The sequence below is a fragment of the Opisthocomus hoazin genome, chromosome 2, assembly GCF_030867145.1.
Source record: "Opisthocomus hoazin isolate bOpiHoa1 chromosome 2, bOpiHoa1.hap1, whole genome shotgun sequence".
NCBI classification, from domain to species: domain Eukaryota; kingdom Metazoa; phylum Chordata; class Aves; order Opisthocomiformes; family Opisthocomidae; genus Opisthocomus; species Opisthocomus hoazin.
The window spans coordinates 80,822,505-80,848,484 of record NC_134415.1 but is presented as its reverse complement, the minus strand read 5'-3'; the positions used below and the strand labels follow the sequence as shown (position 1 = coordinate 80,848,484).

Here is a 25,980-nt window from a genome sequence, read left to right as displayed (position 1 = left end):
CTGCTTCATTGTTCAAAGCATGCAATGAAAAAGAAAGGGCTGCATTATGGAAAATTGTGGCATCTAGTTTGGGGAGGGAAGGAAGAATACAAGCAGGTAGGCTTCAGAGAACCAAAATACTCCCCCATGCCCCCAAAAGACACCGAACCCAACATGATTTATGATGGCCAGAGGGGACACAACTCCTGCTGCACCTCCCTGAGGAAGCCAGTCGCAGCAGAACCCTTCAATACATTCAAGTTTCAGTAAGAAATCAAATACAGACCAAGTAGTTCCTCTTATTGCCATATTAAGAAACACACACAATATATCTCAAGGAAATTGTAAACTGACCCATCAGGATCATGGCCTCTTACCACTGAAATAATGGAATGAACAACCAGGAGTAGGACATCGCTAATTTCACTAAAAGCTGACATTATGATTTCTTAGCGAAGGACATTCGAGCAATAAATTAAGCTGATTTTTATTATTGCCATTATGGCTATTTGTTCCAGTGATTTCCTTAACAGCTTTCAAGTATAAATTTATATACATAAACCGAAACTGGACAGTTTCTATAAGGGAACAGATCTCCCAAACTGACGGAGAAACTGCTTGGGTGGTTCAGCAAAAAAATGCCTCAGCAGAAAGATAGAAGTCCTTGAGTGTGTCTTCCTGTTGAAAGGTGACAAGCTGTAAAGTGCAGAAATGCTGATGATTAACATGTCCTCTTTCTACTGCCTCTACAGCCTGATTATGAATATTGACATATTTTTCTACAACTAAACCCAATATAATGGAATCTTATTCTGACTGGAAAATGAAACAGAGAAGGCTTGTGACCGAAACTGGGTTTGGTATTTATTTCACATGTTGAAAATGCATTCTACTGTTCTGTACAAAACATTCATAACAGTATAAAGTAAAACTTTAGAACCATGAAATAGTAATTTTCATGACACAAAGGTCCTCAAGTGACTCCATCATCCGTTCCCTGAATGAAAGAGCAAAGCTGATGATTCGGTTTTCCACAACACAACATATTAAAGCAGTAACAAGCAGTGCCTGTGCAAAGTGGCCTCCCAATCCCTCGCAGCTGAGCCAGGCCCAGCCCTAGGATTTGCTGCAGAGGAAGAAGCTCTGAAACAACAATTTTTGTAAATAAAGGCCCGCTTAAGCAATGCGCTAAAGCAGCCAAGTTAAACACACCCTCTCAAGCGTACCGCTCGCTCCAAGCGGAAGGCAGCGATGGCAGGCGGTGGCACCAGAGGTGCCAGACGTTTCGCTTCGCAGGTGAAAGCCAGTGCACCACCGCGTTCATGGAAAGGGTGAAGAGGAAAGCATGCAGTGGGAGCTATATGGTGATGAGTGAATGAGAAACCCTGGTGAGACCAAGAATCCAGCTCTGTCATTTCACTCCCCACGAAGCATTTTTCTCTCGAGCCCCACCTTCACTGTTTTTTAACTCTTCTCGTTTCCCTCTCCTCTCCTCCGCACCTTTCTCTCACTGTTCTCCTCCAGGGCTCCCCAGTTTGTGGTGACAGCCAGCAGAAACAAGCCCACGCCTCGGATGCCGCAGGAGCAGGGTCACGGAGTGCTCCCGAGGTGGGGGTTTTAGTCACGCTCGCTGTGCAGCTGCTGACGGCGAGCCCGCGAGGCAGAGCCTGGTGCCAGGGAGCGAGGGGCAGCTCAAGGCTCACCTCCAGTCAGCTGGGCTCCAGGAGTAGCTAAAAAAAGAGAGGCCCCCAATTAAAGAAGAGTTGGCAAGTAAGGGACAAAACTCATCTAATAAAGTTGTTGCAGTGGAAACAGTGAGCAAACCGCGTATCACTTCCGGGGCCCTGCCGGCACCCCAGGGCCCGAGGGCCACTCCCACGGCCTGGTCTCGGCCTCCCCTTTGCCTTGTACAGGCTCGGATAAACTTTAAGATGAAGGAAGACCAGCTTATTTTGCTGATTTTAAACTAGGGGGAAAAAAAAATCCCATGAGGGTGTGTGTACATAGGACTGACGGAAGTCAAACCTCTGAAGTGCAGATTATTTCAATTACAGCTAGGAGAGCGCGCAAGGCACGAGTTTCAGCCAGAGAGTTTCCATTCTGATCTTTAATTCTGTAGCGATGAAAACACTCACGAGTGCTGCAGTCTAGCTGAAAGAATTACAAATTGGCTCTTTTATGGCAGTTTGGATGCTGCTGACCCTAAGCCACAAAATCTCAATATACAGAAGGAACAATTATATACGTATGTGTACAAAGTAAGACATAGCCAGCTTGCGCATGCTCTCTGCAAGCCTTTCACGGGAAGGCACACACGGAAGGCTTCGCAAGCCAAAGGAGGTGAAGCTTCTGTCCGTGTACAGGAAGAAAAAAAAAATTATTCCTATAACAGTGTTCTGCATTCACATAATTAATTATAAAGAGAAAAAAAATGCACTCATTCTCTCCTAGAATTACCTCATGTCTATGGTAAGGAGAACTAAAAGGGGCAGACTGGGGGTGGAGGGAGATGTGCAGTGAGCAACGCTATCGATTCCCGCCCCAGCCCCGTTTTCTTTGAAAGAGGACCTGACTTCTAGTAGCTTTTAAGACATGCATGCGAACTTGCAAAACACATCTGACAAAGTATAGCAAGCGATCCTCCAAATTCTGGCAGATGCAAAATATATCACTTATCGGCTTTATCCTTTCCACTGCGCAATACTCACAATTACCATGAACACTAAGATGAGAATATAATGTATGTTAGTAACTAGATCACACATTTGTTCCCACAATGTATTCATTTTATTGTATCTGTTGACCTATATTAGTGAAATGATGCACGGATTAAAGCTTTAAACATCTTCAGTGGAAAGTGCTATTTTAAAATCTGACACATTTTGGCAGTTTCAAGTGCAGTAAAGTCAAGCTCCTCCAACGCTACCACGGTGTTTGACTGCCTCTCTTTCTACCCTAAGTGGTTTTCATCCATATAAATACTATTAAAACCATACATTTAAAAGTCATATAATTGCTAGTTATTTTACACGTATAAAAACCAGAACTACACAAAGCTCCTCTTCATGCACCTGTTTGCATAGCCGTATTTGAAAGAAGTTTTGTATTCTTTTGTGTTCTTTAATCTAGTGTTTAGAGAAACTGGTGTTTCATTTCACAGTTAAAAAAAACTTCATTACTTGAATTGTGGAGACATGAAAGGCAAGGGAAGGAAAGAAAACATCTCTCATTTTAAACTCTTCTTCCACAAGCTAATTTGATAGTATAACTTGAAAGTACAGAAATCTGAAATCCGCTTCTGAGCATTTGAAACTTCACATCTGTCTTTGTCTCAAGACATATTACTTAGGTTTAGTGTGACATTTTGAAATGTCACCATCCCTGTCTCAAAACTAGAAGTTTTAACGTAGAATAGACACCTACCTGCTTTAATTCAGAAATCCATTCTATATGTGATGTGATATTCTAAGAACCGCTGTGCACACCCTTTCTCATCCTAAGGAAAGAAAAAAAAAAATCACTTCAGAAATCTCTTTCCTGTCCAAATAAACAGGGACTGCTAAAATCAATGGCTACAGTCACTTTCCAAAAGACTTATGATTCTGATACAGCCACAAATTTTGAATCACAAATATCTGAGGGGGGCGAAATACTTTCCCCTGAAATACACTTTTACCATGTCAAGAAAATAACATTATTTTCTCAGTAAAGACAGAGTAATTTTGGTTTTGCTGGAAGACGGAAGCTGGAAAAAGTGGTAGTACTTGGCAGAGATCCACTCAATCTCCACATTTCATCCATTTGCAGCACCAGAACTGCACCCATGGGAGCCCTCACGATCACTGACATGGTTCACTTTCTGGCATATCTTGATAATCATCAATATTAATATTAGACTTATACAAGTATGTAATCAGTTTTAACATCTACATATGGTAGCATATGAATAAATAGCTTCTGTAAGCTACTGCTACATTTGCAGGCAAACTAACATCTAGGTTCTTTGGAGAGCTTAAAATCATTACATGTAAAAATGTTCCATTTGGGAAGTACCTACGAAAGGGATTAATCTATTCTTTTCTTGTCCAGTCCCTTAATTTGGTATATTATTACTGTCAAACTGTGAAATTTGCTTAAAACATTCTCCAAAATGAATAGTCATTTTTTTAGCCCTAGAAGTCTTCTACGAGTGTGCTGATACACTTGTACAGCCAAGGTGCAGATTTTCCTAAATATTGAAACTGAAAAAGCACCAGCTATTGTCAGTGCCATAAACGAGTTGTCACTCAGGCACCATTCACCATATAAGGAAATTACAAAAAAAAAAAACAAAACCCAACTGTCCATAATTATTATGCAGGATACAAATAATACTGGAAGCGACCATCAAGAGTCTTCATCAGCTGACATGTATCTGGCTGTCAGAGCAAAACATGCAGGAACACAATACCGAAAGGACTTTCTCAGTCACTGAGTCTGGTGACTGCTATTGCAGGCAACCAGCTCTTATCCTTTTCCTAACTTAACCTTTGTATTGGCTTGCTCCACAGCTCCCAGAACTCTTAGTGGAGAAGTAACTGGGTTTGAAGTAGCTCAGCAGTTTTCCTTCCTGCAAGTTTATTCATGGCTAGTTTACACTGCACATTCCTGTGCCTGATTTGACCTTAAAATTTAATATTCCTTCACATTCCTGCAAGATTTCCCAATCACGCTGATGTACATACCCAGCAGTATTTGCATTTCTGCCATTAAGGCAGCACAGTCCCTATGCCAGCTTGAATCTCTACTTTCCACACTGGGACACTGAGACCTCCCCCAGCCCCACACCAAAATATTCCATGCGAGAACCGCTGCCCCTGCAGGCAAAAAATTCCCCGTCCTTTTCTGAATTTTCTGTACCTAATGAGAACCCAGGATTACAGGTGCTTTAGCAGCATAACACACCACTGTATGAGCTCTACTCACTTCCCAGCAGAAATCCTCCTTAGTCCCCGTGCCCCCTCTGCATATTCAGTTCAGCGTCTTTTCCCATTCTGCATTCTTCAGAGTTACCAGGCCTTCAGAGGTCAAGTTCATGTTCTTCCCAGTAGTGGCAATGTCTTCTGACTTTTTACCAGTACAAAATCCTTCGCCCCCACCCTCCACCCCCCAAAGAATTAATGGAAATTAATTTAAAACTAAAATAACCAATTTCTAGTACTTAATGAAAAGGCATCACCTTGTGTGCTGACAGTGGGCTGAATGACAGCCAGTGACATCAAAGAAATAATTGGAAAATTCACTCTTTCTTCACTGAACATTCAAAGACTGAGATAGCCATTGCCAAACAACATGAAATACAGCGAATACAGCAACAAGCTCTGTATTTTGCTCTTTTTTAAATTATGATTTATCCTGCTCACCAGATACGCTGAAATTCTAAATGTAGAGGAGTGTGTGTGTACACAGGATTTGGCACTTTTCCTTATTACTGAAATTAATTTAGTGAGCATTATTTAGGTTCTCACCAATTTAGACCAAATCTGTTTTTTCCAGAAGTTACAGCATTTCAAAGTGAAGAAAAGCATTTAATTAAGCCACAACACACCTTTTGTTGCTATTATTATTCACACACTAAGAAACTACAAAAACGTGATTTAAATCAGGTAAAGCAAAGACGCCACTTCATCTTTGTGTTGATGTGCTTTTGTGTAGATACATCACCCAACTAGCTCTTTAAGAAGCTCCTACTTATTAAGTATTAATTAAATGTTTTTGTCACTCCATGACAAAGATCCTAATTTAGCTGGAAATAAAGACAGACTCAAACTTTGTTTTATTTTTTAATAAAGTTTAAATAGTTAAAATATGAGGAAAGAATATGTTTTAAAGCCAAGCTATTTCTTTGTTCCATGCTAGGCCTTAAAAGTTGGATTTCCTAATAAATATGGGCCACGAGGGGAGAGTTGTATACTTAAAATGCTGGTGTAGAATATATTAGAACAGCCAATAACTTACTCCAGCTTACCTTAAAATAAAGAAACACAGTTTTTACAGGGTTTTTTCAATGTACTGTCTCTAATCCCGATTAATGGAAAAATTACCCTTACAAATGACTTACTTTGTTTTTTTAAAATATGAAGACACTACAAAATATTTGCTTTATCCATTGGCAGGACTTTGAAATTTTCCAGAATATTCAGATATGTCTGCCTAAGGAAGTTTATAAATGCCAATCCAACACTAACAAAAATTCCAAACAGAACTGGAAATTAGAATAACTCAACCAAATCACCCACTATAAGAATATTCTATTTCAGTTCTGCATAAGCACAGATTAGCATGGTTTGTTTTGTTTCAAAAATTCTTCATGAGCCACAGAATACAGCACAGGTTTATTGCACTATTACCTTTTCCCTTCCATTTCCTTAATGCTATTTCCTCATTTACATTTAAAACACTATCTGTCTACTGACTTTTTCTGCCCTTAGGGCTTTTTGTAGCCTCAATTCTACCCTCACCCAAGGCGATCCTTCTCCTCTTGCTTCTTGAAGAGGTGGGTGGTTGTTTGATTGATTTTCTTTTTCAGGGATGGGTAAGTATCCTATGATAAAAGGACCATGGAAACAAATGGGAACAGCATTGGGAGTTACCAGGACATTTGCAATCCTACTTTGAGTAGGAACTTCAACAGCTACTATTTCTTGAAAGAAAAATGTCATGCTTTCTTTATATTTGATAATATTACTATAACCATAGTCTTGTGCCACAAACAGCCGCGAACTGCAGACAAAGCAAAACAGCATACAGTTTGATGAATTCAGTGTAGCACAAAAAAAAAAAATGTAGAGTCCTAGTAGCAGCTGCAATGCTAACAAACATTTAGAAACCAAAGCGATCCATTAACCTAAAAATACATCTGCTAAACTAAGGAAAAAATCTGTGCAATGAGATTAGAAGCTTCTAAATTTCAGACTGATTGCTCAGGGACCACAGCAGAAAACTGAACTCAGATGTAACGAAGTATAAGCTTGGAAAAGCCTCAGCTTTCCAAAATTCAAAGTTATTAAAAAGCAATACATCTGTTCGTCATTCTACTATTTAACTGTCTTCTAGTCTATGGGAATAAACAGCAGGATACAATCGTTTGCAACATCCGTTTACTTTTTTTTTAACTTTTAAAACTAAATTAAGAAAATAGTCACACAGAAAAAAAAAATTTAGATGAGCACAAAGAAATGCCATGATAAATCCTGAGACAAATTATCCTACATCATTGCTAGTCTATGAAAACTGGTTTGAATAATAAACATACTGGAGTATTCAGTGACAGCATACAAATCAAAAGTATTTGTAAATTATTAAGTTGTGCATGTTTTTAAATGACAAAACATGCTCACGGGTTTACTTAAAAATCTCTCACTGCTTGTTATCAAAGTTAAAAGATCATTTGCATACCAATACACATACTGTAAACATGAACTTCTCATTAAGGAAAGATGGGTTTACAGTAATTTGATCTTTTACAAAAAGCCATTGGTAACTGAATCTCTCAGTGTCTAACTTTCTAGAAAATTAAACCAATGTTTCCACTCTCAAAGTTGAAACGCTACCGCTTTAGGAAACAGCCCTGTTTATTTGTTAATCAGAAATACAATCAAGTGGCATATTTCCATTTGCTCTTCGGCTGACAGTTTCAGCTTCATTATATTTTACAAGAAAACAGCAGACTTGCAGAGGTCCTGTAAATTCTTTCATATCGCAACCGATTTAATTACAGCGGTGAAGAAAAGCAGCGGTGATGCAAAGTAAGATCAGCCCAATTGCCCTTATCTGATGATAGGATCTCTCTTCCTGTTCGGCTTGCAGCAGAGTGAGGACTTCTTGTTTTGTTTCGGTTTTTTGTTGGTTTTCTTTCTGGTCAGGCCGCCTCTGTCAAGACTGACAAAAGCAAGAAGTTGACATGCCCTTACAATTCCAGCTCGAGAATGATCCTCATACCAAGACAGCTGAGTTTCAATCAGTAGGTCGGGGAATGATACTGATGTGGAGAAAATTATCTGGATAGCTCATATGTTCGCTTAGCCACTGTATGGGTGTTTCCAGCATTGGCTCAATTCCATGAATCATCACTTGAGTCTTCTGCTCTCCATCTAATTCAAAGAAAAAGAGAAACCACTAGTATACCATTCAAAGTTCACAGGAAGATTACACATTTACTCATACTTAATTTACAGTAGATTTTATTAATTGGTGTTACAGAGTTTATCATTTAACAGAAGAAAATGCAGGAAATATTGGTATGTAGAAAGCTGAGATTTCTATCTTCTAAACCAGAAACACTGAGTTAAAATTAATTCCAAGAAAAAACTGGGTTAAAATGAAACTTAATGAAAGTGCCACTCTTCTTTACTAGTTGCAAGGGTTTTTTTTTTTTCCTACAGTGATCACAGCTTGGTGCCAGCACAGTTAAGGCATATCCCATCTCGCCTGGCTATAAGCCTTATGAATTGTACACAGATCATGCTTAAGATGTTGAGCTTCCTCAAACGTGCTAATAAAGTTGTATTCTTAATACTGTGATCTCCTTGAAAGAGCTGGACTACATGTAGTACGTGACTCTTATAACACATGTAATATTCCTGAAGTAATTGTGTTTTACCAAGAATAATTTAGGTACGTCTCTAGCAATATGTCAGAGTTACTCAGAAGGCTGAGTTGGCACCAGCTTTTTCTCACTTACTTTCATCTCTTGGAAAAGCCAAGTTAGCAAATGATTCCCAGTATGACAAGAGTATTTTCTAAGAATATTTCAATTCTTTTTATTTATACTTGTCCCGGAGGATGCAAGTACTTTGATCCTTTGATTCAAATGATGGGAACCAGCTAAAGCAACTGACACGAGTGTCACGAAATGAACTAAAAAAACCCAAAAACCAAAAATTTATTTCAGAGTCTTGAGATGAGAAGAGCATCTGAAATATGCTCCAAATAGTGGTTAGGGGAAAAAAAGCAGGCAGTGACCTTTTACTGTTTTTCTGCTATACTCTGACATTCTCACATAGACCTACCACAGTGAAATCCACATTCAGTGTTCAGAGATGTCAGTGCCTTCTCTAATGGACACTTTACGCCCCCCTCAACTGTCTATGGCGCAGGACAAACCACCGTGCTCCCCAAGAGCTGCATGGAAGAGAGCAGAATCTAGAACTGAAAGTACCATTACTGGCTCTTTCATTCAGCTACCCCAGTTGTAGCGTAATTCCTATTTTATAACATAGATAAGATTTTATTTCTTTGGTAACCAAAATGATTTGACAGCTGCTTGAAGAAGTTTGTATTACAACCGAGTATCTCTGCCAGCACAGGCTAAATTAGACTAGGAAGAATCATCCTTGAATATGCTGTTGACTTTATGCTAGTAATAATTCTTCCTGCAGAAGCAGACAGTTATGCTTGCCTAAAATAAAGCATTATACACTAGTTAGATGTTACCTACAAATGGTATCATATTCTGCATAAATTCTTGATTAAATATATAAAGCTTGATTCTCTAAAAGGCATAGTATACACATTGTCACAGCAAATTAAGCACAAACAATTGCTGGTTTCTGGTTTTACTGCAGACAGGTCAGAAGAACACAGCACATTATTTAAAAATAAACTTCTGGTATTTCCAACCAAAGCAGGTATTTATTGGGCTGAAACATTACCAGTCAGATTGTCAAGAGTATAAACACCAAAAGAAAAGAACTCAGAAACCAAGTTTTTACACTGAGAAGTTAGGGAACTTCTAAATATTTTAATATTAAAGTAATTCCCAATTTTAACTATTTAATACTTTCAAATAAAAATATATCTGTGGTACTCCATACATTGGCCACAGAGTTGGTGACTTCTTTTATACATTTCATACTACTATTTAATTTTCAGAAACAACTAATTTGCATACAGATAGATGGCAGAATGCTGTTTTGAGATTAGTACTGTGCTAGCCACCTATACATAGCTGACTTCTAAGCAACAGCTTACACAAAAAATAGATTCAAGGCTTTAGAACCACAGTATCATTTTCTTGTCATTAAATGCTTATAAATGCTGAACACTTTCTCTGGCTCTCCTTTTACTATGTGACAGAGCATTTTTGGATGTGTGTGCATCTGCCCATTAAGTTGATGCCTCACTTAAAAATGAAATGCAGTTAATCTGGGTGTCCCCATTCCCTGCTCCCTACCCAACTCTGCCCCTTTCTCATACAAATCTTTTATTCGGTTCCTCAAACTGAGAAAGTCTCAGAGGTCAATGAAGAATTTACAGTTTAATTAGAGTCTAAGCCTCTGCATTAGCATTATTTGTGCTTTAGTATTATCTCTGACAAAGCATCACTTCTCCTTAAATCCTTTTCTCCTTGAGGCTTGACTAAAGAGATCTTATCTACCAATTCTGTATTTACTGTAGCCTTCTTTCACAAAATCCATTGTTTTTACTTTAGCATTCTTCCCTCCTTTTGTTTCTAGGGTCCATAAAATCTCACTTAAACCACATTTACCCAAGCTTTCCTCAACTTTCATGTTTTCCGTAACTTCCCCATTTTGAATCGCATACAGAGTCTCTCTCCTATAGACGGCTCCTCCGCTTTATGTAGCAAAAAATTGTCAACAGCAAATACACTAAAAAAACTACTGGAAAATATTCTTGTTTTTCTCAACAGCTGTCTAATTGGTATCCACCATTTCCACTGTGATCTGGGTTCTGGATGATTTGCTAGCTATCATGAAAGCTTCATCCACCTGGTTTACCTATATAATAGATTTACATAATATTTTTGCTTCCATTACTGTTCATAGACTTAAGAGTTGTAGCTGATCTTGTATGCATCTTGACACAGTAAGTGTTGTCCTTTTCTCCCCCACCCCATATTCTATAATAACAAAGTCTTTTTAGACTGACAAAATGCCTCTATAGAAGTGCACAAGTTGCTAAACACAAGATATATTTACATAAGTGGTGTAACGAAGATGAATGCCATGTCACTGCCCCAAATCAGGGCAAATAACCGCTCATCTGTACTGCACAGCGGTCCAGACTTGATAATATCATTACTGTCAATACCCATTTTACAATATTCAGTAACGTAGTAAAAAACCCAGGATTTCCTCAAAACCAAGAAGTTCAAATTTTCCAGTCACCTCGCTGACTTTTTTTTCTTTTAAACTCATGACAGAACTGAGTTACATCTTAGCTATCATATGACCTAAAGATGGTTTATTTTACTTTGTTGCAAATTAATGTCAGGAAGATGATGAAGTGGAAATACTAGAAAAATAAAAGCACAGAAATACATGTTTCGTAGGAGGCTTTTATAATGTGTGTACATAGTAACTACTTAAAATCAGAGTATTTTTATATTACTGAAGAGACGCATAAATAATAAATACTGGTTTGGCATTTACAAAAACAAAAGCTTTAAAACCACTGACGTCATCTTCTATCAGAGTGGTTGCCCCAGGATTAAATGATTATTCTTGGCTTTCCTTGTGGAAATTCATGATTACAGAAGGCACTATAGCCCCCCAAAGTCACCAGTGGCAAGAGATAAGCATAGACTGTAAAGCTTTTTGGTAAAATTTAACAATATTCGGTCTCCAGAAGGCGGGTAACTATGCTTATATGTTGGGTTCTAAGACATTTTTGAGACATTTCAGATCACTTAATTTAGACACTAACTCAAAGGCTGCAACACTTAAAGTGGGTACCTGACCCAGGCTAATAAATCATACCATGTCGAGTCAGAAGTTTTCCAACTGGGCACAGAAAATGCAGAGAAACAGGCAGCTCTGACGTGAAGGGTTGAAGAGGTCTGTTTCTCTATTACCTATAAGGCGTCTCAGTGTTCCTGGTCAGGAAATCACCTTGATCCAGCCAAAGCAAGGACTGGCACAGAACTCTCTCTTGCAGATGGGCATCTGTTGGCAGGAAGCAAGAGAGAGCTGACTGTTGCATCTCAGAGTCTTTAAGGAAGTGGCTCAAAGCCCTCCTCAACCTGAGGCAGCTTGAGTCCACTCTCCCTTCTTTAAGGAGAATGCCCTAACTACTTATTTGCTGTTGCTAATCCCAAGCTTCTTTTAAAAACCCTCAACGTTCAGTTGAGTGGAGACAGTTGAGTGAGAGACAGAAACAACAAAGAGGAGAAAATTCGTAGTCTTCAGAGAAGGTAGGAAGATGTGCAATGTCACAGTAGCACATGGTTAAGTTTTTCTATCTCCTTTAGCTATACAAGTTATTGCTTGCAAAGTAAACCAATCAAAATTACAAAAGAAAATAATTTAATTAGCTTATCAGCATCAATTCAGATTGTTACACACACCCCTGTGCAACCTAAATACATTTTTCTACTGAAATAGCTTTTTATTTAGAAAGGATGAATTAAAGATGGAGGGAAAAGACTGTTTTTGAGACAGATTCAAGTGCTTAAGAGCAGAATAGTGAGAAGGCACTACTTCTGGTACAGGTACCCATTTCACCCATTTTTCACTCAGATTAGCGCCACAGTGCTCACCAACATCGCAGCCACATACTCCCTTTCACCGACACAAGACTAGCTTCTCTAGCCAGACTACATCTGTGACGCACCACTTAAAATTCTTCAGTGGGATCAAATACTTCTATTCTGATTTGCAGCCTCTAGCAATCACCTGTCAGGGCAATTGAGCTGGCTTAAATTCTTTCACTAACAGACAATACAAGATATTCAGGATTTAGCAGAAATGTCCCTGGAGTACTCCAATTAGAATCCTCTGTATGCAAGTCCTCTGCACAGCAGGTCCCAGAACCTGCCTGTAGTCATCGAAAGGGAACAACACAGAAACCACAGCTTCTTACTCAGGGCAGCACCACTTACAAAATTGGCTTTGAAACCCTAAAAAGGGAAATAGAACCCTGTGCTCCAAACTAGGAGTAAACAACGCACTTCTTGCACGATACAAGGCCACAGGACTACATTGGACAAGGAAACTAAAAAGTGTAAGGAGTAAATATAACCTAGGAGAGTATCATGCAGTAGCAGCCTTAGAATAATGTAACAGAACTAGTTTCCAGCTTTTCCAGCTGTGAAGTAGGCCATCAACATTTGCTTGCTTATCTTCAGAATACATCCTACATTCTGGATTAGATGACACTAAAGGTGTTGCTGGCAATAAGTTGTACCACACTGTAGGAAAACTCATCTTGGGTCAGCGTTACAAGGAGCAGAGTTCTCTTTCTGTGGCTGTGGTGCAGCTGCCTTCCTTTCCACTTCTCCTGCTCCTCAGATTACCAGGCAGGAGAATAGACCTTCAGGCACATACACCTTGCGGCAGCCAGAGCACTCCTTGACAGCACGTACTCAGCAGCTAGTGCCTTGGACATCTCAATCTGAAGAGACACACCAACATCTTCACCGGGAAGATTTTCATCTACCTCTTTAGGATCTCTTAGGACGTTACCTACAGATACATAGCTTTCAGTAATGTGCTTCACGTGTAGATGCAACCACTAAGTCTGTTACTGACAGATATCGCTGACTCAATTTTTAAAGCCTAAAGCCAAAGCTGGGTGGGGCCAAGTCCTTGGCAAGCAAAGGTGAAAATTTCCTTCCTGAAAGCTAGACTTCTGGTCTAGCAGAGAGGATCACATATGAAACTATGTGCAATTATTTACAAAAGACTACATTATATTAGCAAGCAGATTCAAAGACTATGTTCTAACCTGTAACCACAGGTGGCAAGAAAGAACTGGAGAGTGGCTGCAGTTCTCCTTCCCCTCCCTAGGCACCTCAGGCCGGACAGTCTAGGACACACAGAACACAGACAGCCCCAGACAAGCCTCATAGTCTAAAGAGGTAGTACTCCAGTGACTTCTGCACCAGTAGTAGAATATAAATAAACAAGTACTTGATGAACGTACTTCACTTTTTGCACTTTTAAGTAGGTAACATCTCTAGAAAACCCAAACCCTTGATATTATCAGTAATGGTTCAATTTGATACACGGATCTTTCAGCTTCTAGTGCTGAAACTGATGAATAGCATCTAGCTCTTCAGCAGCAACCTGTCCAAAACTGAAAACAGCTCCAGTGTCTTGTATTAAAATTAACAATGACTGGCTACCATTTACAACAAAACAAGATTCACAATTATTTTCACTGTGTGTTACAAAAATCACTTATGCTAAAATATCCATAAACTTCAAAGAAATTAAATTAAGGGGTATTTATGAACATTTTCACATCACTTTTGCAATATTTACTTTAGCCAGATACCATATCTTTTTTTAATTTATGGCAAAATATTTCTCTGCTCAGTGAGCAAGCTTACTTACAGAACGAATTCAACACATCTACAAAACCAAACATGCACATTTTGCTTTTCTTCAGTATTTTTTTTAAAGAAAAAATATTAGAAATTAAAACATTATTTCAGGCTTGTCCATTCAAAAACTCAAATTTAACTGGAACATTTCTGTAGTCAGTTTCTGGCATGTGCATGTGTAATAGCGACCAAAGCACAGAAATATGGTGAGATGTTCAGATTCCACAGTAATGATGACCTCAGTATAAAGGTCTGAAACAGAAAAGCAAACCTGTATTTTAAACAAATCTTCTCTACTCCTGCACCTGGGGAGGAACAGCCCCATGCATCAGTACAGGCTTGGGGTGGACCTGCTGGAGAGCAGCTCTGTGGAGGGGGACCTGGGTGTCCTGGTGGACGACAGGTTAACCATGAGCCAGCAGTGTGCCCTGGCTGCCAAGAAAGCCAATGGGATCCTGGGGTGCATCAAGAAGAGTGTGGCCAGCAGGACAAGGGAGGTTCTCCTTCCCCTCTACACTGCCCTGGTGAGGCCTCATCTGGAGTACTGTGTCCAGTTCTGGGCTCCCCAGTTCAAGAAGGATGAAGAGCTACTGGAGAGAGTCCAGCGGAGGGCTACAAGGATGGTGAGGGGACTGGAGCATCTCCACTACGAGGAGAGGTTGAGGGAACTGGGCTTGTTCAGCCGGAAGAAGAGAAGGCTGCGAGGGGACCTTATAAATGCCTATAAATATCTGAAGGGTGGGTGTCAGGAGGATGGGGCCAAGCTCTTTTCAGTGGTGCCCAGTGACAGGACAAGGGGCAATGGGCACAAACTGAGGCACAGGAAGTTCCGTCTGAACATGAGGAAGAACTTCTTCCCTCTGAGGGTGACGGAGCACTGGAACAGGCTGCCCAGGGAGGTTGTGGAGTCTCCTTCTCTGGAGATATTCAAGACCCGCCTGGACAAGATCCTGTGCAGCCTACTGTAGGTGACCCTGCTTCGGCAGGAGGGTTGGACTAGATGACCCACAGAGGTCCCTTCCAACCCCTGCTATTCTGTGATTCTGTGATTCTGTACTTGACTACAAAAGTCTAACTTTAGACAAGATATCTCAAGTATTCCTCCAGTGTGACACTGCCATGAAGTCCATATTCACTAATGTAGCTTTAATTACTGCTGTATTTCTTTATATGGTTTTGACACAGGCCAGTTGGCTGATTCCATGATCTTCTTGTGGCATAAACATCTCCTACTTGAGTTTAGACGTTTGTGACTTAAAGGAGAGGAAAAAAGTTTCTTTGTCACAGTTCTCAGTATGATTAGATTCCCTGGATTATATTCCAGCACAGTACTAGCTTTCTCTAGCCCCTGAATGGAAGTAGATGAATACACTACAATGTCATCTACATTATCATTAAATATGCAATATTTATATGCAATTTTTCCCCTCTCGTTATTTCTTGTCATCTACTACCTCGAGTCTATGCTCAGGTTAGATATCCACATTTCTGAAACATAACAAACAATGTGGATTAAACTAATCACCACAAGCAAAAGTGTGTTACACTTTGGAGCATCTTATGAGAACTTAGGTTACACTTCTAATCTCATAGCCAGAAAGTATGTAAACAAACTAGAAAACTTTATTCTATTACACTGAAAAAGTTTTTAGAGACAGTGATTTTGGCCTCAAATACCAGTTAATTCCAGGTTGTCTGAGCAAACTATTTTTAACAATATTCCATGCAGTCCAAAACAGTTAACACTGACAGTAATGCCATCTAAGACAACCAAAGAGATTTTTCCTTCTGTAAAAGAGTTCAGGCAGCTGAGTGGAACAGCATATAGAAGATGGAAGTGAAAGCTTTACTTAACTAAATTTTGTTGGGCTTTTTCTAAAAAATTTTTGTTCTTGTATATTTAATAGAAGCTTTTTAATGAGGTTGTTGTAGTAAGTCCTAAACCAATTTATGACTGAACTCTAAAATACTTTTCTTAAACATCCAACATTCTAGTAGTTAAAATGTTTTAGACGACCTTACAATAGTAACTGAGCCCGAGATGCTTCACATCAAACATCTACTTCAGGCAGAAAAACACCTGAACTTTATAAGATGAAAATCCCAGGAAATATTCTTATACTCCTTCTTCCTTAGCATCAGTGCCTGAGTCCTGAACCAACAATAAACCCATGCTAGTTTATAAAAGACTGGGGTAATCAACTGAAGCTTATAAAACAATTTTCTGCAATACATTTAAGTTCGGCTATGCACATGTGAACAAAGCGGCACGGTTCAATACAAATCCTGCTGCTGTTCCATGTGACAAGCACGCACACGATACATTTACATATACAAGGAACAGGCGAGGTGTGCGTTAAAAAGATAAGCACTTGAATGCATGACAAATTGAGCCCAGCTCACCCATGATATGTTTTCCATTGCTGAGGGAGAGCTAAATCAGTTTTAGGAGTTGTGTAGCTTTTTTAAACAGCAGGCATCTTGACTTCTAATAAGTTAACCCTTTCATGCGCCATGCCCTTAATAGATTTGAGGCTTCCCTTTCCTCTCCACTGTGTACAATTGACCTTCAGGAATTCAGGCTATCTCTCTCTATATAAGCTACGGAGCTAAATGTGATCAATATGGTTCTTGAAAAAACTGAAACATTTTATAAAGACTTTTCTATATAAAGATTGGCATAAAGCAAATCAATTTGCTGTAAAAAACCTCTTATTGCTAATGGCTTGTGAGAACTTTTATAACATCATTGTTTTCAAAATACTGTTATGCCAAACAAATAGCAAATTCTCTATACAATCTTATTATATATTCCCTATGCATATGCACATTAATACACTTTTAAAGGCTTTTAATGGCATTCTTGAACTTTCAACCTCCATTTTACTTCATTTTCAAGTTACTATAATTCACATCATGCCTGCAAATATTCTTCAGTTTTAATGGCTGTCCATCTTTTATAATGAACTTTTCAGCTAATCAAATGATGAACTATTCCTAGCAAGGCAAAGCAAAGAAGGATTACTGTTGCTGCAAAATCATTGCGAATACAGAAAAGACCAGCAACTTTACTTGTTTTCATCAAACCATAATGCTAATTGTTAGTTTATCTGCCCAGTTTAATAAATCAAATTCAAAAGTGGACATGCAGACATAATTACAGTTTAAAAACATTCGCGTGAAAAGTGATAAGCAACATATACAGATCAAAGGCTTAATGGTCGCTATTTCATGTTTTTTACCTTCCCCCATTTAACTGGAGAAAAATAAACTGGTTTTGCCTTTTTCCAGATGCTAATTCCAGCAATATTATTATGATATTTAACCAGGTAAGCAATTTCACAAGCAAACTACACATGAAAATGGAGATGAGCTATTCAATTAACCCCAAAGTACAGACAGTTTTGTTCCATGTCTGACAAATTCCTCAACTTCTGCTAAGCTGATCAGTAAAAACGCAGCTAATTGAATCCATCGATGTGAAAAACCACAGGCTCAAGTCTGTACTGCATACATCAAGCTGAAGGATTTCTGTTTCAGCCATGGCGGTAATAGTCAGTGGGGTCAGGTCAAAGAGGGTTAAAGCGAGTCAGGATATAGCCAAAGGAATACATCAAACACTGATTTTAAAAGGGCAATTAATCTTAGACAGAAATGCTTCCTGGGGAATGAGATCTCAATCTTAAGAGCACACTACATGATGTAGCAGTAAAAATGTACATATACAAGCTTAGAGAGCTTTCATCCTGTGATCACAAACAGAAGGGGAGTGCTGTTTATCAGAGAAATACAAACCCTTGCTAAAATACTTACATTAGCTTCTTCCGGGCCCTTACTCATTGAAAAATAAATTCTTTAATGAGCAGGCAATATAGCTTGCACACATGAAGTATCTTTTTCTGTACACGTACTGTAAGTTCTTTTGAACAGCTAGCAGATAAAAGTATTTTAGAGATCTCCACCACAGTAAAATTAAAGAATTTAGTCTTGAAAAAAATCAGAAAAGAGTAGATAAAGGAGTAACGGAATACCTGAAGGGTTATTTACACTGAATAGTAACTTAAATAAATACATCCCGCCATGTACCCCAACAGCTACCTGTTCAGAGTTAATACTGGAAGCGAATTTTCACTGAAAGTTCATTTTAATTTTTCCATTCCAAAATACCACGAGTTAGCTTCCAAGCTGATACATTATCATATAATCTCTACTTTTAAAGAGCGTTTGACTAGTAACTTAAGTATTTCTTTCATTTTAGAGTTCAGAAGGTATTTTTCCACTTTACAGCACAAAAGTAGATCCATAAAACTTACAGCAGATACATACAGCATTTGCAAACAGAATTTGCTAAGTCAGTATCATTAATTAGCCAGCAATATTACTAGGAATCATTAGCTATATGGACAAAACACTGCAGGTACGTAGCTCTGAAATGAGTTACAGCTAATTTTGCTGCATTAGTTTGCAATTGTAAAGAGAGGTGGCTTTGCAACCACCCTTCCATCTGAGGATACTGATCCCCAGCATCACAAGTGGCAGAATGTCATCTATTTGTGTATGTGGTCCATACATCTGGCTTTGCTTAAATTATCAGTGAGTAACAGTTTGCATTAAGATATTGGACTTGAAGTTTCCCAAAGTGTAGACACCCGCTGCATTTTGCCATTGTAAGGGTGGTGATGATACCATCAGGAAAAAGGGCAAGGAGCACAAGAAGCTTTCAAATCTTCATTGACTATAGCACCTCTGTGCACATGCCAAGCCACTACATAAGACTTTGGCTTTGACATAAGGAAAAGTTTTACCCTATTTTCTTCAAAATATTCCCCAAATCACTATAGGTGTCAAGTAAGATAGAAAGTACAATTTATCCACTGAATGTGAAGTTATCAAAATCTCAGACTAAAATGAGGTCTTCAAGAAGAGGATAACAAGTGCTGCTGAATTGTTAGTCAGACACAGTAAATAGTGCTTATTAGTGGATTACTCTGCTTTACAATTATTGGTAAGGCTGATACTCTTCTCCTAATTATTTTTTGTAGGCCCTTTTCTTTTTAGCCCTGTAAGATGTTTATCTCCTGGGAAAATCAGGTTATACCCATATGCATCAAGGTAGAATAGAACAAGACTGCAAGAGAGAAGCAAGACAGGAATGATTTTACTCAGCCCCCCCCCCCCCCCCCCAAGATACAGTATATATACCTAATTTCAAGGTATAGATGTAGCTCATAAAATGGACAGAACCCACTCTCTGGACGTCAGGGCAAGTGCCAGAGAACAGCTTATCCCTATTCAGCTAAATTATCTCCTCCTCCATACTGCTTACTGAGAATAGTCCCCAGACTGTTAATCCATGAACACTGCTCAAGTTTTCTGGGAAAGTATTAATCGGCCTAGACAAAATTATGCCAGAGAACTGCTAACAGTCATACAGCACAAACAACACGTGTTCTAGTCCTCTTTTGTTTACTACTATAAATACACTGACACAACCACGTCTAAATCCAGTTGTGCACTGCAGTGTCCTGGTTGAGAACTCCACGTTGCAAGTCTTCACAGAGGTCTAGTGCTGTCTCCTGAAAGCCCTAGTAGACCCACTCAAGTCTCCAATTACACTTGCACCAGTTACAGCACTAAAACCAGCAGTGATTATACAGCATATGAACGTTAACAGGCTGATGACCCCTACTGAAAAAAAGAACTTTTGGGCATTCTCACATTTTCTATGAAACTAACAAAAAAAAATTCTCTAAGTCTTTATACTTTGTGTACTTCAGCTGTTGCTGACACACTTGTTTCTGTGAGCAAGAATATACAAGAAACTAGAAGAAAGGTTTGCTTTTTTTCTGCAAAGTTTTTGATGACTCAATCATACTGAGTGACCTCTGTGATCTTCTTGTGGTAAGACAGACTGATTTAGATCAGGATTCAAAAAAATCCAATTCTTAACTCTGTTACTGACCTCAGTGTGACCAGGTGCAAGCCACATCACCCCTCTGTGCCTCTAATTTCTCCTTTCTTTTTGTCTCTCTTCACTCATCTTTTGTCTAAGTGATAAATTCTGTGGGAACACACTGCAATGTCCGTACAGTGCATAAAGGACCTGAGGTCTCCTCCTAAAACACAAAAAATATTCCCTTTAAAACTGCAAATTTACCACAATCAAAACATTTTGTCAAAATACTTTGATTCCAACAGTTTTCCTAAAATGCATATGGATGGCAGACTACTGACAAAACTTGCCCAATTCTAGTAACTTTCCACAATCTTTTCTTGACTGCCTGGATGTTCAGATCCATAGCATTCCATCAGGGATTTGGGGGTAGGATGCTCATGCTCCCAGGAAGCGCAGCTCTACTGCAGGCCATGAAGCAGGATGAAAAATTCCACCTCTCTTCTGCAGAGAATTTTAGAAGTGCTGGCTTGTGATTTCCAAACAGGATAATATAGATATTGAAAAAGTTATTTTGCTCTGTGGAGGATTTTACTTTCTCCATTTCGTACTACTACCGCTAATAATAGGGTTTAAAAACTTCGTTATGCCTGAATAAAGTCATTTGCCTTCTAACAAATTTAAGGAGAATAGTCTGGAGTCTGATACTAATAAAACTTACTGGGTGGCCAATAGAACAAATTTAGCTGAAGCCGAACAAATTTCCAAACACTTGGCTGAGAAACAGGATTACTTCCATATTTGTTGTACCTCTTCCTACATTCTACCCTTCTGAATGTGTGTGCATGTGCACACCCAGAAACCACTTCTAAGTCACAAAGAAAAAGCACATTACTCTCATAATATTAGGAAAGTTGCTGGATGGAAGAGGAAGGACTAGACTAGAATATTTCAGTTGGAAGGGACTTACAACGATCATCTAGTCCAACTGCCTGAGCACTTCAGGGCTGACCAAAAGTTACAGCATGTTTTTAAGTGCATTGTCCAAATGCCTCTAAAACACTGACAGGCTTGTGGCATCAACCACCTCTCTAGGAAGCCTGCTCCAGTGTTTGACCACCTTCTTGGTGAAGAAATGCTTCCTAATATCCAGTCTAAACCTCCCCTGATGCAGCTTTGAGACCAGCACCTCCCTTTCCACATCGCCTTCTCACGAAGCTGCAGAGAACAACGAGGTCAACCCTCAGCCTCCTTTTCTCCAAACTAGACAAGCCCAAAGTCCTTAGCTGCTCCTCATGGAACATTCCTTCCAGCCCTGTCACCAGCTTTGTCACCCTCCTCTGGTGTATTTGAGTATCTTAACATACTTCTTAAATTGTGGGGCCTAGAACTGCATGCAGTAGTCAAGGTGAGGCCACACCAACACTGAATACAGCGGGATCATCACCTCGCTCGACCAGATGGGTATGCTGTGATTGATGAACCCCAGGATGGGGCTTGCCCTCTGGGCTGCTGGGCCACACTGCTGGCTCACGTTGAGCCTGCTGTCGACCAGCACCCCCAGACTCCTTTCTGCAGGGCTACTCTCCAACCACTGCTCTCCCAATTTATACTGGTCCCTAGCATTACGCTGTCCTAGGAGCAGAGTCTGACATCTGTACTTCTTGAATTTCATCCCATTTGCCACTAGGAAAGGGGCAGAGGGCTCACAAGCTACCAAACGGATAATCCTTGCATAATCAATTGAGGTAAAGCTGGAGTAATCCTTCAAGCCAAGTTATGCTGTTTCCTGAGAAATTCTATACAGAAAGAACACGTCCAACCCCAGATCCCCACCAAGTTTTTTTCTTTTGAGAGTAAGCAAGCCAGAACATTCTGTGTACACAGAAGCCCTCTCCCATTATGCAAAGAGCTTGTTTAGAAATAAAGATGGCTAACAAGAAGCCATATACACAGCACAGCTGTCACACTATTAACTCAGATTATCTGCACCTTTCTATGTAGTCAAATTAATTCTATATTAATTAATTCTGTAGTCATGATTATTAATTCTATAATCTCAAGCCAACCTCTGGACTCCCACTCCTTTTGATCAAAAAGAACTACAAAATCAAAAGGCATACAGTTTTAACACAGAAAAAAAAAATCTTTCAACTTAAAAAAAAAAAAGGCAACTGGTGTAGGAAGGTGTGTGGGGGTGTAAAAAAAAATTTTACAAAAAATCAAAAGTTGGAAGTCAGACAGATGAAAGGCAGATGCAGAAGGATACTTCAAGCAGATGGCCTGGTCTGGAAAAGATAACAGGCACAAATAATGACTCACACCAGAAAGGAGACGTACATACATGGTGTCCTCCTCTAACAAGGTGAGTACCACTGAGTCAAGGACACAAGGAGGGCGGAATAGCTTAAGTAGTGGTCTGAAGTTTATTTCTGACCTGCAAGATGATTCTCACAGTAGAGGAGACAGCGGACTAGAACGCCTTTAATCATCTTTTAGTATGCCTGCACACTACAAGACCTCTAACCCTTCACAATAATGTCATATCCATGTGAGACAGAAGTATGGCTAATAAACTGCCTAAAAATGACCAGGGCTAGTTATATTTCTAAATTTAGGTGGCCCGGAAAAGTATTTCCGCACTGTACTTCTCCACAGCACTGTAAAGCAGAGACCAGCCTGCAGAGAGCAGAAGCAGTCAGACTTACTAGCTAGATATGGGGACCAAAAGCTTCCTAAACTTGCTCACCACCAGGGCAGCAAGGACTGGGATAGTGCTGAGCAGCTCCCACGCTAAACCCCAGGTCCAGCTAATTTTGACCTCAGAGCAAGCTCAGCTGTACTTCTTGTCAATCCAGAGATTCACACTGCATACATTTACCTTCTTGTACTGCACTATTTGTCACTTGCATCAAAATTAGGAGCCTACACAGCAAATCTAATATAAATTAAATTTTCTGTTGAACTAACTTACAGGAAGTCAACGCTTAGAAAGATGAGGGAGAACAAAAACAATTAATATGCAGTCTCTCATACAACATACATTAAAAAAAGATGAGAGTTAATTGAAAACAGTTGATCCCTAATTTTACAAAATCATTCAGTACAGCAAGTCTTAAGAGAAAAATCCTGGAAGTCTTTTTGATCCTTATTTTATTTCTGAAAGAACTAATGACACTGCTGGAGAAAGAGGTCAGTTCACACAGCTTTTCTGAATGAACAACAATGCTGTGAAAACTGGGATTGATTGATAGCCTACTGTTTGCGTCATTATGTCCAAATGTTTACCACTTGAGTCTTCAAGGAAGCATGAGAGCAAAATCAAAACAAGTTTTACGAAGACTTCAACAACACTGGCAAATGAAAATTGTATCCAGAATTGTTTAGACATGATCGCAGTGGAAGAAAACTGTTTCCTTCTGCATTATGTAATTTTTATATTTGCATTATGCACAAAGTTTTAAATTTCTGGTGTGGAAGAGGAAAGAAGTCTTTCCCTCCCCCAGAACAACCCTGTTTTCCATCATTTTAACCCTTTACCTCTTCAAAGCATTCTGTTGAACTCAGCACTGTTTCCTCTTGCAGTTGTTGCTCTGCAGTTATGTAAGATCATACTGTGCTCATCCCCTTCTAATAAGATGAGTCACTATTTCTAAACGAACTGTTTACAATATTAGGATGTTCTTTTACAGGAACCTCATAAATGTCTACTAAACAATTTTTTAATTGCTGTGAATTATTCACATGGCTTTTATCAAATTTGATAAACTCAGAAGTTCAGGACTGATACCACTACCTCTGGAAAAAAAGGTCCTTTAATTGGCACCAGAAACACCTATTATCAGATGCATAAAACCGTGGGGAAGTACAGCATGACCTCTTTAGAAGCAACAGATAAATAACAGTTTTATTTATCCGTCATAAACAACTTTATTGCTGTAAACAGGTAGCCTAATCTACCTAATCTCAGTAAGACAGAGGTTATTAGACAGTAGGGAAAAATAGCCACGGTGCTATCTCCTCCAGGCACAGATTATTAATTTTATTATTCAGCAGTTTGGGGAAGAAGACCTATAAATAATGTGTTCTACCATCTTAGCTATGTGACCTTATGCTATACTTGCAGGCAACAATATGGTCTTGAACATCTTCTTTTCCTTACCTGCACATAAATGATAACTATGCTGTCTAAGAAACCACAGCCAGTATCAAGCTTCATCTTAGCTTGTTCCTCCATAACACACTACATCTTCCCACAAATAGTAATAACCCTCAAGTTATTTAAAATACTGCCTCATTTTCTAGAACTGGAACTACTGCTGACAATTCCACTTTACCAGAACTATCCAATTAAAGGATCAACTTTTGTCCATGCAAGTGGCATCCACAAGCACAGGAAAAAAGACCAGACAATGAGTTTACAAGCTGTAGCATGAATAATCAGAATACTCTGATTCTAACCCTGGAGTCCTCATGAATGGGTTTTATTAAAATAAAAAGAGACATCTGTCATAAGCTCAGATTCAAAACTACATGAGGTACAGTCTATGAGAAGTAAAACCAGGACTTCGGACTGGTGGCTGGAAAGGATCTTTGTACAGTTTCAGGTGAACGAAAAGGGGGACACTGGACAATTCTATTCCAGACTTCCCTGAGTAACCAGTACATTAGTCTTCTTGGAGGACATCTGAAAACCACAAGATCTAAATTGGGAAACGGAAGAATGTTGAGAGACATGGTCCCTAGGTATCTAAATATTTTAGATTTTCATATCCAATGGTACAAAAAATTATTGGTAGACTCAAGGAAACTGAAGTAGAAGTATAGACAATGAAACACCACAGGACAAAAGGATGGAAAGCAAGAAGAAAAAACTAAAGCAGAAGTGACAATGAATAACTAATTCCCTGAAGATCTAGAGCTATTTCTATCAGGATATCAGCTAAGGTTTGAAAAACTACAAAAAACAGTTACACAAATTACAGGGGACTTAGTCAAAGAAGTACAAGAGCTGCTTTTAAATGAAGCAAAAGTAGATATTAAGAGTAACATAAAGGACAGCAAGACTTACGTATGACTAGAATAGAGGTACTGAAGGAACATGATGCAGGAAAATGAAAGGAAACAGCTGCAGAGCCATGGACACGGAAAAATAAGGTGGGTCAACACAAGTTGAAAAAAGAAATGAAAAATAAGTGCCACTCTTCCATGGTGCTGGGATCAGGATCAGAAATAATTAAACATTGCCCAAAACCTAAATGACCTGCTTGCCTCAGTCTGAACGTAAAACCAAAACCAAGTTTTACTTTAAAAGATTGAAAACTGAAATGAAATTGCACATCTGGTAAGGATTCCCAATAACTCTACGAGGTCAGGAATAATAGTCCATGAGTAGCAAGCTAAGTATTGTTCATGCAACTACAGAACTCCCAAGTTCAGTTTCAATTGTATGCAGCCTTTAGACAAATTTAAGTAAGCAACAACTATGGAAATATAGTAAACAAACAAAAAAATGTACTAATACACAGCATAGGTTTACCCATAGTAAAATTTCAGACTGAGGTGTCTTTCATTTATGAACTGCTGTGTAACTGATAAATTACCATTTATTATTGTAATAACTAAAAACCAAATAATAACATCTTAAAGAGAGATTACAGTAGGCTGCAATACAGAGGAAGTGATTACTAGATTAGTTTGTGTTTGAGAATATTTCTCTTAATATTTATTAAACATCACAAGCAGGACTTCACTGCTTCCCATACTTCATGTCAGCACAGGA

General features: G+C 39.0%; 1 protein-coding gene across 4 annotated transcripts in view; it reads right to left on the bottom strand.

Annotated features, from left to right (window-relative positions):
* Positions 1-5,788: 5,788 nt before the first annotated feature.
* Positions 5,789-25,980, bottom strand: part of ATG5 (autophagy related 5) — an 85,747-nt gene continuing 65,555 nt past the window's right edge. For 3 of the 4 annotated variants that reach the window (XM_075414295.1, XM_075414296.1, XM_075414297.1), the window contains exon 8: positions 5,789-8,111. In XM_075414295.1, the coding sequence (XP_075270410.1) occupies positions 7,975-8,111 (137 nt within the window). In that variant the 3' untranslated portion in view covers positions 5,789-7,974. Of the gene's footprint in view, positions 8,112-11,833; positions 11,925-25,980 lie in introns of all 4 variants that reach the window. The other variant, XM_075414298.1, reaches the window with a different exon arrangement.